This window comes from Drosophila suzukii, chromosome 2R (genome assembly GCF_043229965.1).
Source record: "Drosophila suzukii chromosome 2R, CBGP_Dsuzu_IsoJpt1.0, whole genome shotgun sequence".
Taxonomy (NCBI): Eukaryota; Metazoa; Arthropoda; class Insecta; order Diptera; family Drosophilidae; genus Drosophila; species Drosophila suzukii.
The window spans coordinates 22429735-22444960 of record NC_092081.1 but is presented as its reverse complement, the minus strand read 5'-3'; the positions used below and the strand labels follow the sequence as shown (position 1 = coordinate 22444960).

The 15226-nt window shown below is 39.3% G+C and overlaps 1 protein-coding gene across 1 annotated transcript; it reads left to right on the top strand.

Annotated features, from left to right (window-relative positions):
• The first annotated feature begins 8335 nt into the window (after positions 1-8335).
• Positions 8336-11183, top strand: ord (orientation disruptor). Its single transcript, XM_017072559.4, has 7 exons — positions 8336-8725; positions 8782-9413; positions 9523-9772; positions 9840-10019; positions 10124-10201; positions 10261-10531; positions 10590-11183. The coding sequence occupies exons 1-6, from the start codon at positions 8675-8677 to the stop codon at positions 10510-10512; spliced, it is 1443 nt and encodes a 480-aa protein (XP_016928048.2). The 5' UTR covers positions 8336-8674; the 3' UTR covers positions 10513-10531; positions 10590-11183.
• The last annotated feature ends 4043 nt before the right edge of the window (positions 11184-15226 follow it).

The following is a 15226-nucleotide window of genomic DNA, read 5'->3' as shown; positions in this document are numbered from 1 at the left end:
AAATTGATTGAGCTAGTATAACAGTTATGCATATATTTTTAAGCATCTGGCAAATGGCATTCGTTTGTAAGACCCTAAAAACTTTGATTTTCCTTCAAGTATCTGACAATGTTTCTTAATTTATCCCTAGCTTACCGAAAGTACTACACATAAAATCATTTTAAAATACTTAAGCTGCTGTTTGTCAATTACCATTTACATTCCCAGCTTGTTGGTTTGAAGTCGAGAAATGTTGTGTTTTAACCTCAGCAAAGGCAAACTTGTGGCAACTACAATGAACATGAATTTTAACTTGTCGTTTGTTGCATTTGTCAACTGCTGTCGTTGTTGTTTCTGGTATTGTTGTTGTATCTGCTGTATTTGTTGTTGTTGCCCCTGGTGTCGCTGTTGTTTTTGCCGGCAGTTCCTGTGGCTCCTGTCCATGTGCCACTCCTCGCTATTGACAGAGATCCGAGAGCTAAACTCATTCGCACTTGGACGGAAATGCCTGATGTCCTCGGTGCCCCGGTAAGCCCCATCTCTTTCTCCCCGACTTAGCCCCGTCTCTTTCTCCCCCACCAATGCCGTCTCTTTCGCTCGATGCAAAGTTCGTGTGCCTTGTTTTAGAATTTGCAGTCTGCTTTTCTGATTGTTAGCCCCTCATCTCGGTCCTACGTTCTATGTGGGCCAAACTTTTTGAAACTGTGCCAACTTTCGGCTTGTTTCTGCCTGATAACTTCATCATCGTCGACGTCCTCTCGTCATTCTCATTCAAGTGGAACCAAAAAAATAAAAAAAGGAAAAGAATGAAGCAAAAAATGCACCACACCACACAAAGAAAATGAAAACTCGTTGGCCAAATGTTTTGTCATGATTTTTCCCCTCTCTATATGGCTGTCTCCTCCCATGTTTGAGGTCTCAGTCTTATGGACTCGTCTCCTGTCAATGAAAAACCTGCATCTTGAATGGGTATGCACGTCTCTTGGCCCAGATTATCGAACATCCAAATTGGAGTGAAGGGGAACGGTATAGGGGGTGAAAGAGAAAGAAGCACAGGTTAAGTTCCTTAACTAAAATAATGTTTGAAGCATGTTGTTTTGGGTTATTATAATGACTTAATTTAAATTAATTCTATTGATTTATGACTTACCTTTTAAGGTAAGTATTAAGAGAAGTATTTCCAAAATTCACCTTTAAAGTTTACTTATCTTTAAATTGGTAATATTTATTACATACACGTTTATCAATGTATATTCCATTGAAATAATTACAGAGGTAAGATAAGTTATAAGATAATGTAATAGTTTCTATAATGACAATATCTATAGCTTGTTCTTTAAAGAAAACTTTGAAGACTTTTAACTTTTGTAAAGCTACAACATTTAATTATTATAGTCATTAAATTTATTTTTAGAATATAGAGCATAATGGCCGGATAGCCCTATAAACTTCAAATAGAGGAAATTCGGGATATGGAAGTTCGTCTGCAGTCATTTTCCACCTGAGCTAATGGCCTTTTGTTTTTCACATTTTGTAGCTTTGAGTAATTAAATTTATGGATGCATAAAATGGCAACCTGTTCGACGCTCCGGTGTTCTACGCCCCCGACTGTTCAAATGTTTGACTTTTTCGGCCATGTCCATAAATGTCCGGCCGAAGGTCCCACCGACCATTTAGGCCACATCCACATCCACATTCACATTCACATCCACATCCACATCAGCATCCAATGAGCGGCTTATGTGCGCCCGATGCTGCTTTGCTGGCTATTAATTTCGAGTGGTTCGGTTCACTTTCGGGCCCATGTGTACACATGTTTGGGCTTGTAAAAATGTCATGTTAATTTGTGGATTGTGCGACCGAAATGGAGCACCGAAAGAGAGGCAAAATCGGGCGAGGCATGCAAATAAATGTCTCGCACAATCCACCCACCCACACCATACACTAAAAAGAAACTCATGGTAACTGCTAGTATGATTGAAGGCCAATAGGTCAAGCTTCTCTAATTCGATAGCTCTATAAGTTTAACTTTATTTATAATCAAACTTTTATTGGTAACAAAAATACCTAAGATCTAGTGTGATATCATTTTTCAGACATCCCTGATCGGACACAAATTTTCTAACAAAACAAAAATTAGATTAGGTTTTAAAGTAATTATGATATTGTGGAAACAAACAGTATTATAACTCTATAACTCCAATTATTTTTTTGGTTGCATATGGTCGGTTGAGCTATAGAAGTTTTACTGTACTTGCCATTTTTTTTGACTAGCTTATAAATATTGGAAGTATAAAAATAGTTTAAAATATATTTTGACATATAATGGATCTTGTTTAATGGGTCTAGCTGCACAATCCACAAATATATAAGAAAATATTGGAACTTCAAAATTCTTTACTTCTCATTTTTTCTCCGTGTGTACTCTACTTCTCACACAGATACTCCCACTCACACACAAAAACCCCCACCCACGCATCGCCAAGGAGCGAAAGAGATGGCAAGCACGGCTTTGGAGACGGGCTTTTTGCAGATTTATGAGTGAATCTGATAAGTGCTGCCAATAAATTTTCGGACAACAATTTACAATGTTCAGGCCATGTTCGTTTTCTTACGTTTTCCATGAGGAAATCGACAGGAATTGGGATTGGCCTGGTTAAAGTATTTTGGGTTATTTTATTGCAATCTACTGAACAAAAGTAGGCTGAAGGAAGATGCCAAAATGCCAGGCTCCAGAAATAAGGGAAAACAATTTGGGTCGAAAAAGGAGAGCAACCAATGTAAAATTGTTATAGATTTTATTGAATTGAAAAGTGATGATCAAGGTATATACCAAAACAGAGAAGGAACTTATGGCTCTAAAAAATTCAACATATTTCGGTTCAAATCGATTCCCAAAAATAAAGGAAAATTAATGCTAGTAAAATGAAGGATATCACAATAGAAAATACAATTCCTGTCAGAATTTAGAAGTAATGAGTAGAAAAATTGTCTAAAATAATAGAAGTTCCCATCTTGTTAACAGTAAAGATAATTACCTGTAATCCAATACATTATCTTTATTTGTATGCTTTGATAACATTTTTATGGCTTAACCTGATGTCCACCATTCATTAGTAATCCCTCCAATTATTCCGTTTCTTGAGGACTTACCGCAAAGTTGCTGCAGCTCGCCAAGTGAGCATTACGTATACGTACGTATACGTAATGTAATCACAAATATGGCCACACAAAGAAGCACACACAGCCAGGAGCATCAACAAAAATCCAACAATGGCAACAGAACCACAGAGAAATCAGTGAATTATACAACATTTAAGCAAACAGAGAGTGCCAGCGCCCGTTCGCTGGAGGATGCATAGAAATCCAGCAGAATTAAGTTAAGGCGCTTCCGACTGCTACCCGTGGCACCCACTTTTTGTAGAATCAGAATCCGCTCTTCCGGCCTTGGAAAACACAATGGAGCTGCTGCAAGTTGGCCAAAAACTTTGCACACTGCCAACCCAACTCGACTGGGCCAACTGAACGGGTTGAGTTGGGGGATAGTGGCTGAAAGAAACCATCGCAGCAGAAGTGAAATAAAGTTGAATGTAAGCAAACAAGTTGAACCAACAAACCAAGTCTCTAATTGTATTTGTGTGCGTACGTGTGTGCAGGGGGGCGGTGGGCGGTGGGCGGTGGGCGTGTGCGGCCGGAGGCGTGGCAGTGTGTTTTATGCGGCAAACCGGAACGCACCACTTTGGTGGCTCCATGGCAGCAAAATATGAAGAAGCCAAATCAGCGGCACTGCAGAGTGCAAGAAAGGAGCAAGTCCGAGTCCAACAAGACGTGAAATGCAACTTTTTCGGCACAACGCTCGAGCACAAAAGACCGGACAAAAAACACACTCCCCAGCGCACACACAAAACACCCAACCTTTCAGCTAACAAAATGCCGGGCAAGTGTACAAGAGCCAAACTAGAATGCCAAACGAAGGAGCCATCGAATCCCTACGAATTCCGCATATCCTCGCCTTGGAGGACCCTCCATTCGTGGCGGTCTTTTGCGGCACGTTGAGGTGGAGCATTCCGGGATCTCGGCCTAAGCCTTCTCCGGCTGCAGCTGAATCCGGATGCCGTCCTTCAAGGAACAGAAAGCAGGAAACAAAATAAGCCATACGCTAGAGGCACCCAGCTCTAGGTTGGAATAATGCGCCTTTGCAATACCTTCTAAAGGGATTATAGTTTCCAAAAGGGTTTCTTTTAGATCGTGAAGATAAACGTATACGTAATAAAATATTGGAAATTGTTTTAGGGTCAAAGTCTTTAAATTTTAAAGTATATTTTATTTCTACTTTACCTTGCCATTTAAAAAGTTTGTTTAAATCAAAAATATATTATATTATCCTTATTTATCTATGATATAATCTTTTTATAGCCATTAAACAATTTTTTGAATTTTATTACGTATACGTGTTTAATGTAAATTATGTAGTATATTTATAATTTATTATTTTATAAGTCTGTAAATATCCCAAAAGATGGTATTTGATTGTATCATATTTTTTTGATTAAGATCTTTATATCTTTTTAAATAAATATATAACATATTTAAAAAGATAATGTGAATCTACTATGCATACAACATTTACTTATCACCTACTCATCATATAAATTCCGATTTTTATTATAATCATTACAATCATATTGGCATTCATACGTATTTCTTTTCATTTTTAAATTATTTATTTATATTTATTAATCTAGGTGTATTGCTACACTAATAAAATTAAGAATAAATTAAACTCAATTTGACAAAGAATCATCATAAAAACCTTCTTATAAGAAAGGTTTACCTATTTGTGAATCAAAATAAGATAATCACCTTGTTTATCTACGCCTGTTCCTCAACACAGACAATATACCTTTCCATTTTTGGCCAGAACGAAGTACCACAATCCGGAAATGTGGCAACGAAAATGGGACAATCGAAGTGAAAGGGATGTATGTGAGTGTAGAGAGCGAGATGAAAGCAGAAAGTAGAGAAAGGAGCAGCGACATGAGTACATTTGTTTATGCCGAACCCGAAAAGATGGAGATGGAACCCCTCATCCTTCCTTTTATCCTCCTCCCGAAGGACTTCTTCAGCTGGCAAGCGTTGAAATGGAACAAATGAACTAAGTCGAGAATTGCCAACTGCACACTTGAGTCGCACAACGAAATAAACCCCACAAAAGGAGCAGTGACGAGAGTTCCACAGAAGCAGCCCAAACAAATGATTTCACAAGAAAAGTTAAACTTGTAAATTCAAATTTCACATTTGTCTGGAATTCGCAATTACACTTTGGCAACAACAATGAAATATGTCCGTTTGCTACATCGCTACACCTGCCCAAAAACGGGGCGAGCGGGGGGATTTGGATTGGGGTTTTGGGTTCGGGTCCGGGTTCGGGAGTCTGGGTATTTGCCCCTTTAATCCACCGCTCCACCCAATCTTCATGGCTCATTGTTCGGCCTGGCAAATGGAGCATGGAGGTGGATGTTGGAGCTGGAGATTGGAGATTGGAGGAGGAGCAGGGAGGACAGGAACCCGGGAAGAACGGAGTCGCCTCCTAAAGCATATTGTAATAATCCAAATGAAATTAAATGTACCGTAAACATTTCGAATTACGAGTGTTACAGCAACTTCAAGGTTCTGGTATGCCACAGCAACAACAATGCGAAACGCTTCACTTGAGTTGAACGACCTCAAGATACCTTTTAAAAGCTGTCTATAAATCTACACTTCATTAGGTATCGCAAAATGTATGACTAATGGGAGTCTGCTTACCGATATATGCAATATAATCCCAATGAAATTTGAAAATCTAAATTAAAGTAAATCAAATTTGATGTGTTTATTTTATTTCTATAATGGTAGAGCTGTTTATATACAACTTTTCAGGGCTATCTACCTATCTAATTTTGATACATCTAAAGTAAGTTTATGAAGCAATCTCTTAAAAAAAATATATAAATATTTTAAATTCACAATTTTACAAAGTAAGATAAACATCGTTATAGCTGATGTAAGCTGCTACATCGAGTTGTATACGTGTACCCTGTAAAAATAGGAACAATAGCAGGTGCAAGCGGTTTCCCAAGAGGCGAGCCAATAAAAATGTTCGTAATTGCAGATGCGAATCATGGTCAGAATTTCGGATTGGGAATGGAATGGAGTGGAATGTACTTACATATGTTGGGAGAAAGAATTCACATTAGATGCTTGAACGTTGAATGCAAATGGCTAAATTTTTAGTTTTAATTTTGTGAGAGCGCTTTGAAAAATATTTGAAAATAGATTTAGTCAGAAAAATATCTAAAGAGGAACTCCAAATAAACTACTACTTCTTTATTATCGCAAATGAATTAAAAATAAATTTTATCATATATGTAATAAAGAGACTACTATTTAATGAAAGCATAAGATAATAAGCGCTAAGTCGTGTTTATTTTTATTAAATTCTTTGGCACATTCCAATCAAATTAGCCTGCTCAACAACCAATCATCATTTCTCTCGTAAACATCGCAAATTACCACCCACTGCCAGGTAAATCACCATAACAATATTTCAATCGCTCCCCATCGATCTGGATCCCCCGGCGATTTTGCCAACTATTCAATTGGCTGGACTGCTGGCAAAGCACCATTAAATTAGCGAAATCAGTCGGGCAAAGGAAAAATAAGATCGACTTAAGTAAAAGCCGGCCGACGAAATTGCACATTTTACAAGTTTACGAACCACTAAAGAGGATCGTCGGCCGGGCCAAGAGCCTTTTTGGCGGATTTATTTCTAAAACAACTCTATCGCGATCACCTGGCGACGCGGAGCGGCCCATAAAGCCAACGATTTATTGCCCAAGTCGGCAACAATTTGACAAGCAAATTGCTATAATTTCTGGACATTGCAATTGGGGGGATTCCCCCGCAGCCGAAGAATGCTGTTTCGCTTTTTTCGCGCTTTTATCTGAGGATATTTATGTTGGCGATAAAGCCCCAACGACTACTGGACTGGAACCTCTTCTCGGGCTCTCTGGCTTTCTGGTTCCTTGGTTCTCTGGAGAATCCGAAGCCAGGAATTACTTTGCCCAAGGCTGGCATCTAATTGCTGGTCATTCGGGTGGATCGGCGTTGTCCGTTAAATTGCAATAATTTCGCTGGCTTTACGAGCTGCCAGGGAATCGGAACCTCCTCTCCACAATTTTCGACCGACCACACATATCACAGAATAGTTGAATGCAGTGCCAAGTTCGCACAAAAGTTTTTGGCGATCATTTGGGCTATTAAATCGCAATTAAATGCGTGACGTGTGGTCCTGCCCGCAGAGGTCATAAATCGCCAGGGAAAATAATACAGAAATGGCAATCATCATTAAAAATGCAAAGAAGCATAAAATTGGCCAAAAGGAAGGAGAGAGGAGCCCAGAAATATAAATGATTTCCTTGGGCATCATCAAAAGCAGCGATAAGGAAATGTTCTTCCTTTCCACACTGATAAAAGAAAGTAGTAAGATTCTCCTATATGTATGTAGTTTTTATTAATGTAAAATCTTACAATTATAGTTAATGTTTTTACTGACATTTACCTTATATTTTTAACTTGATTCATATATTTTTAATGTAAATCATTAAGATTAATCTTAATTAAAATCTTCGTTAATTTTGTACTTAATTTTTAAAGGTAGCAGTTGATAATAATAATGATAATTATGTATTTAATTAATGAATATGTTTATTTTAACTATTCCCATATTTTTTATCAGTGTACTTTTCCTTTTTTCTTTTCGAGTCGTAAAATCGCTGGCGAAAACTCTGCCGACAGTGTCATAAAAATTAAAAGAAAATCACAATTTTGGTTTTGTTCGGTCGCTTTTGTTTTCGTTGCCTTAAATTTAATATCTCTCTGTGAAACAACAAGTAAGCTTTTTAAAAGTTACCAAGGCCAGCTCGCATTTTATGCAGACTTTCGGACTAATTGTTGCTCAGTGCGTGCATTTGGGAGTTGCGGCAGTTGGGGGTTTGATGGCACTTAGAAAGCCGTTAATCCTAATTTTATGCACCAGGTCGGTTGTCCTGGCCAAGCCAATTTAATGGCTCACTTCCCATGGCTCATAATAATGTTGATTCCTTGCTGATTCATAAATTCACGTTAGGCCGGGAAAAAAGTGTACTACAAATGGGTGGAGGTCCCAGTCCCCAAGCCATTTTAATCCCAACAAAGTAGTGGCCAGAGATCACCTGGATTTAAATGAAAGCAGGTTTTATATAATAATAGATTAAGACTAAATACATCCCTAAACAAAGTCACCGAAGTAGGCTACATAAATCCATCAGCTTAAATTTGTTAGTAACAAATATATTTCCTACTTCAACTATATTATTTAAATGCAAGATTCATATTTTCCATTATATCTTCAAGTTTGCTGATTATTCATAAAACATTGTCACTAGTTCTTTCGTTGTATTTTTAAAAATTAAGTTTTGAATTCTCGGGAACATTTTCCAGCACTTTTGTATAGTCGCTATAACCGCGTATCGATAGTTGATAAGTCGATAAGGTAAAACTATCGATAGTTTGCTAGAAAAGGTCGCAACATATTTGAGCACTGTCCAACACTAAAGGACGCTGAAAAAAAGTTTGAGCAAAAGTTAGGATCGGTTTGCAATTAAAATTAACCATGTCAAGAGGCGCTGCCCTAAATAGAAATCACAAACTAAACCTTATTTCCGTGAGTTAAGGTAATATTTAAAAAGTTCGGATAATCAGTGATATGTATCCTTTCAGCTGAGTATCAACGATTGTTTGGGTTGCGAATCAGTGAACATAAATTTCCCGACCGCTGACAATGTGCATATAATCATCTATGAAGTGTTCAAGGATCTGCCAGTGGATATACCGGCTATTAGTCCCGTGGGACAGGCCATCCTTCTGCTCTGCTCCCTCACATATCCGGATGAGGAAAGTCTTTCCAAGGTTCCGATGCTCACAATTGGCAAGGGAAGCGTTTCCATGAAGTTCGAGCTGCATCCAATGGCAAAGGGAGACATCACCCAGACAACCGAGGAGGTGTTAAGCGATCTGGATGAGACGCCCAGCACCTCAAAGCAGGCAATGGAGCGTCTGAAGAGGCGAAATGAGCGCAAGGTCAAGGAGGCCTCCTTGAGGATGCTCCAGTCCAATGTAATCAGTGTGACCGTGAAGCGCCGCTTCGATTCCTTCTCCTCCCTGGACTCTGTGTCCTATCAGATGAATGGGGGCAGGAGCGAAACCGCCAGCATCCAGGACTTTCACGCCAAGTTCTTTGTGCGGCCCGAGCACTCCACCAACTATTTGAGGCATCTCTACCAGGAGTGCTCCGGCAACTGGCTGAAGGTTATCCAAAGCGACGGCGGTGGCGACGCCTACAGCAACTTCAAGTAGGTTTTATTGGTCCCGATGTGTAATTGGATTATAGAGACTAATTTTTTAGTCCTTAAATGCAGTCTTATTTTCAAATCTTAATTCACTGTCTGCCTTTTCCTTCAGAGATCCCGACAGTCCCTTCGAGACCTTCGTCAAGCTCTTTGATCGCCAGGCGATGCAACCACAGGATGTGGTCTGCAAGTTGGTCAAAACATGTCTACATGTCAATGAGGCAGTGCGTTTGGCGGAGCGAAAGTTTATATTGGAGGTGTTTGATCAGGTGCGCCGCATATTCGAGTACATCACGGTTAACGAGTACACCGTTTGGTTTTTGGTTCCTTGTCTTAACAATAAGGATCAACTGCGTCCTATGGTGAGCACACATTTCAAAGGCCCAAAAAATGTTCTTCCATTAACTTATATTATTTTTATATATTAAGAATATCGACGACTTCGATTTGACCAAAGTGAGGACCACCATAAGAGCCGCCGGTGATACAAGCAACATTTATTGGGCTTATACTGATCACAATATCCAGGACTTGCTAATGGTGGCCTTTCAATTGGCCCTGGCCACCAATGTCAACCAGTCGGTTCTGATTATTAGCCATTTGGAAACGGTTTGTACTATAATTTATATTATATATTTATAATTTATATTTATATATTTGTGTTTATACTAATGAGAAAACTAATTTTATAATTTTCCAATTTGTTTAAATAGCTCTCCGATTTTATATCCATGCAATATGTGACGGCCAGTTTTATGAACGATTTCTACATTGAAAAACACTCAGATCCTGTAAGCTCTCCCACTTACTCAGTGCAACTTTTTATTTTATTTATATTCTTATCTTTTAGAAATGGATCTGCCATCGCTACCTACAGCGCATCGTGGAGATGGCTATGTTTTTGGGCACAATCGTCATTATTGAGTATCCCAGTGCTTTTACACTGTTGCAAAAAGGTCGCTGGCTGATCAAGTGTTTTCAGAGAAAGAAAAGGGGAACTTTGGGTGAAATACGTTGGGAAGTGGTTGATGGTGTTGTCCAGGACAACGAGTCTCTCGAGTGTCTCAAGAGGGCCGTCGTCAACAAACAGGAGACCATGTAGTTTGCAAAATATTTATTAGGTGAGTCAGTCTGTTCCACAAACATGGCATATACCAACTAACTTGCGTGCCATTTCAGCTTCGCCTCGAACCAAATTCATTTATCTGCCGTCTGCGGCTTTCACACGCAAATATTTCCATGCTCATTTTCTAATTACGCCACAGCTCACGGGCCAGCTGGAAACTCATTCTTCAGCTCCATTTCAATTAGGGTTTTGCCGGCTGTCAGTTCGAGTGCCAGTGGTGGATCAGCCGAGGGTCCTTGCGCCACCAGTGCACCACCCCGCACAAATGCAGCAACTACAATGGCTGTCAGGCAAGAGGCACGCGTCATTTGCCGGCGAAATGCATTTTGCGCGAAGCAAGACCATTTTTAGCTAAAATCACCCGGTGACCCAGTTGCTCGGCTGGGCGCCCGGAGATGCATCCTGATGGAATGCTGACTGACTGACTGACTGGCTGACGGACTTGAATGATTGGCGGTTGTTGGGGCAATTCTTTTTGGCGCTGATGGCTGGAAATCATTCTTTCTAAATTTTCCATTACCATTGTTCTTAAAATTTAAATTAGAGGGCGAGGCGAAGTCTTCTATTTGCGTAGTGTGACAGTTTTTCAAATTGATTATATTTGTATTATTGTGCTTATTAATATTATTGTATACATATTTGCCAAAGTTTAAATTGATTTTATCACTAAGTGGTATGTATTTGTTGGTCTCAAACCTTTCGATGAAAATGTATTTAATTTTACCAAGTGTTCAAGTAATTTTGAAAGTAAGCCATTTGTTAGGCTTAAGTTTATGATGAAAATTTATTTAATCACTGTTTATTTTCGTAAGATATTGGAAGCAATTAAATCTCTCCATCTTGACACTTTGTCATAGCCGTTGATAGAGAAATTAGTTACGATCTGTGTAGCTGTGGGCTATTTTTGTTATATGCAAATGGCATTTAAAATTTATTAGCGAAACGGGGCCCCAGGGTCATAGTGCTGAGGCAGCTGTTCGTCTACGCAGGTCATAAATAATTAAACGAAAAATGCACTAGACAGGTTTTTGGCCGTGATGCGTGCCACATTTCGCACCTCGTCCACGAGCTCGAGGAGATCGCATGCCGGCACTCAGCCAAATGACAGGCGGTACATGCAGTACCCCCATATAAGCAAACTCCCCATCATCCACAAAGCACATGCTGTTCATTAATTGCGCAAGAAACAAATGCTGCATTTGCCACTGTGAGTTTTCTTGCGTTTTGCAATTTTGTGGCTGCTTTGGGTTCGTTTTAGTTTTGGGTTTTTCTGCTCCGGCAATCGGAAAGTGCACACAAAACTCCAGAGAGAAAGTGCTCTTGTTCATGAACAGCAAATTAGTTCCTGCTGAATATTATTTGATGGTTTTTAAGGGCAGGCAGCCGAGAATACGAACATTAGAAGAACTTAAATGCAAATTAAATGGCAATGAATGCCATTAACAGAGAGTTTTGCTCACTTTCAATTTAATTTAGTCTGCATCAAGTGTATGAAAATGAATTTTAATTTCAAACGAGGAGGCTTATGATAAAAAACATAGAACGTAGAACGAGGCAAAAGATTATTTTCAGTTTTAAAAAATTGTATCTAACCATATTTTTAAACCATTATTATATTTGTACAATGTACATAAATGTTGTTCGTTATTATAAATTGATGAGTGTACTTCTGCTCCTTCTTAAGTTTCTTATGGATTTTTTTTGGGCAGTCGGTAATTATACGGGACTTGGGTTTTAAAAGCTGCCACATGGCGGAAGCTGCCCTTTTTTTGTGGCCCTCTGTACCTCTTCCTTCTCAGGTTTTCGGGCGACCTTTGACCCAACCCTTACCCCTGCTCACTGACCGCTGGCAGCTGCTAAAAGCGCCAACGAGTATTAAAAACTCGTTTCGACTAAATATTTAAACAGTTTATTATGCTGGGCCCCAATGCCGTAACATGCCACACATGTGGGCGTGGCAGAGCCACCCACCGCTAGCTACCCCCCTTTCTTTTGCCCCGCCGCCCCTGCGTTCTATGTAAAATGGCGCGTGCATTGCGCCAAAAGGAAATTCAAATTTGAATTAATTATGATGCCACGCCTGGATGCAGGTCCCCATGTCCTCGTTCCCGTGTCCTGGCAGATATTGCAATTTGTTGCTGTTTTTGCTGCTGCCATCGCGGTTCTGCGGGTCCCTGGGTCCCCCGATCTCCGATCCCCCTCCATTCCGCATGGGCGGGGCATTTGTTGCATTTACCAAATAACAAATAATAGCACTTACCGTCCCTGGGGGCGCGAAAGTGTGTGTGCGGGGTGTTTGCGGGAGCTGTTATTTAATTTTTTGTTTAACAAAATGCAAACAACATAAGCAGCTTGGCGATGGGTTAAGGTCTCCGCCCGCGAATGAAATGTTTTGGAAAATTTGGCCAGCAAACAAGGGCTTAAACAACTCGTGTGCATGAATTGGGCTTTAAATTGAATATAAATGTACAGCAGTATTAAGGATAAAACAAATATTAAGAGTCAATTTTGTAATGAAATTATTATAGCCAACTATAATCTCGAGCTTAGCTAGGAAACATATATATATTTAAAAGTTATAATTACCCTTCCTTTTATAAGGTAGAGAATACCTGAAAACTGAATACCTAAATGCTATACCAAAATTCCTTTAGTTAATTTCTCCATAGTTAAAAATCGTTAATAGTTCTAATTACCTTTCCTTTTAGAAGGTGGGTAATAAAGGTAAACAGTAATAAAGGTAAACAAATTCCCTTTAGATAATTTCTCCATAGTTTTCTCCATTTCCCCTACAGTTGCCAACGCAATTTAAGCTTGAAACGAAATTCTCCTTTCTGGTGGAAATACCTCCCACAAGGTCATTAACATTTAAGTGATCAAAGCAGCGAGGTGAGCGGCACAGGTGAAATCAACCATTTAATTCCTCCACCAGCGAGTAGAGCCACAAAAACAGTCAGCCACAAGAGCAACAATCGATGAAGGCCAAAAAAAGGAATATCAAAATGTGGCGCACAAAAAGAGGCTTTAATGGGATGTTTGATGAAATACCAAAAAAAAGGTAAGGCATATATCAAGCAAGACTTTAAAGATACCCTCAAAATATTTATTAAAAAAGTATTTAGATATGTGGATAGATAGATAGATAGCAGATAGTCTAGAACTCTGTGGTTTAATAAATATATCCAAATATATAGCTATATGAGATTACTTTAAAAATATTTAGAGATCTGGATTGACAAATTATCATCCAACATTATAATTTAAAATTCAAAATAGGTAAGTTGTTCTGGAATTTTTTTGGATTTAATATTTTGACTTTATCAACAGATCCCAAGATATTGCTTTTTCTGATCAGGAACTTATTATACTAGTTTAATATACCCTTTAAAGTACCCTAGGAGAGCAGGGTAATATAAAAGTGCGCGAAAAACAGCGAAAGAGTGAGTTTGGTATCTGCATTTGCGTTTAATTACGAAATAATCCAAAGCGAGTGAGGCACAGGAAAATCGATGGGTGGTGTGGTGATGGTGATGGTGATGATGGGTGGTGGGCGTTGGGTGTTGGGTGCTGAAACCAGGATGGGTGGCGGATTCAGGGGGATGTGGCGGCCCATGTCAGCGCCAATGATCCAGCAGTGGACAGGCCGTTGACGTTGCTAACCCAATTAAACTGTCGCCCGACTGAACAGATAGCATCCTTACACGCCCCCTTGAAATCCTGCTCCCCAGTAGCCCCGTCCATCCACCCCGTCCCCCCAGTTGCAATTTGGCCCTTTGGCCAACCGAATGAGTAGCAACTGTTTGGTCTCCTGTGGACTGGCACTTTGCCCAAATAAACCGCAGGAGCAAAAGCCACGCTTCACGCCTTTCCCCGCCCGAATTTTCCCGCTGCTCGCTCGCTTCTCGGCGCTTCAATAGCAATTTGGCTAAACTCCTTTTTAATTTCGACCGCACATCCGTCCCACCGCAGTCGACGCCTTCGAATGATGCCAGACTCAGAGATGGCAGCGTGAGAAAAGGATCCATCGAAATGGATATGCTGACGGAGAGATATATCCCCATAAAAAGTATAGAAAACGTGCGAGATCTACGTTAAAAAAAATATTCGCCCTGGATTTTAGAAATATCATCTCATAAAGAAAATGTTTTTTTGCGATTTTGGGTGTAGCTACTATAGACTTCTATGATATATGTTTTAAATTAGAGGGTCCATTTGATTGTCATTAGAATTTCTAATTTAGAAACTTATAAATATTTTTTGCTCCGTAGATTAATGCCTTCATACTAATGCCCATGAAATATATCATCCTTTAAGAATAAACACAGGGAATGTAAAAATTTAAATTATATAAAATGTAGAGTTTTATTATTATTTTTAAAAGTTTCATTAAACTGTCCCATAAATATGTAAATTCAAAACCCTCTAACGCCTGTTAAATTTCGTTGGTTTTCTTTCTATTCCCAGCTTCTTTTCACAGCTGCGACCTGAAATTGAATCGAATGTTTTGTTTTAGTTATCGCTCTGCCTTCAGAAAAGTCCCCTTCTCGGGATTAGGTTTTAAATTCCTGTGGCAGGACAATTTTCAGCGCCATAAACGGGGAAAATTTCATTAGCATCTGGCTAGACATCATCTGACGAACAAAGGGCGCTGAAAAAGAAATCCCTGGGATAAAACATTTTATTCAGTCTG

What these genes read in the sequence shown, in the direction of transcription:
- ord (XM_017072559.4), top strand. Translation starts at nt 8,675, where the DNA reads ATGTCAAGAGGCGCTGCCCTAAATAGAAATCACAAACTAAACCTTATT. An exon ending in ACAAACTAAACCTTATTTCC is followed by an intron (nt 8,726 to 8,781) that starts GTGAGTTAAGGT and finishes GTATCCTTTCAG; the next exon opens with CTGAGTATCAACGATTGTTT. An exon ending in GACGCCTACAGCAACTTCAA is followed by an intron (nt 9,414 to 9,522) that starts GTAGGTTTTATT and finishes CTTTTCCTTCAG; the next exon opens with AGATCCCGACAGTCCCTTCG.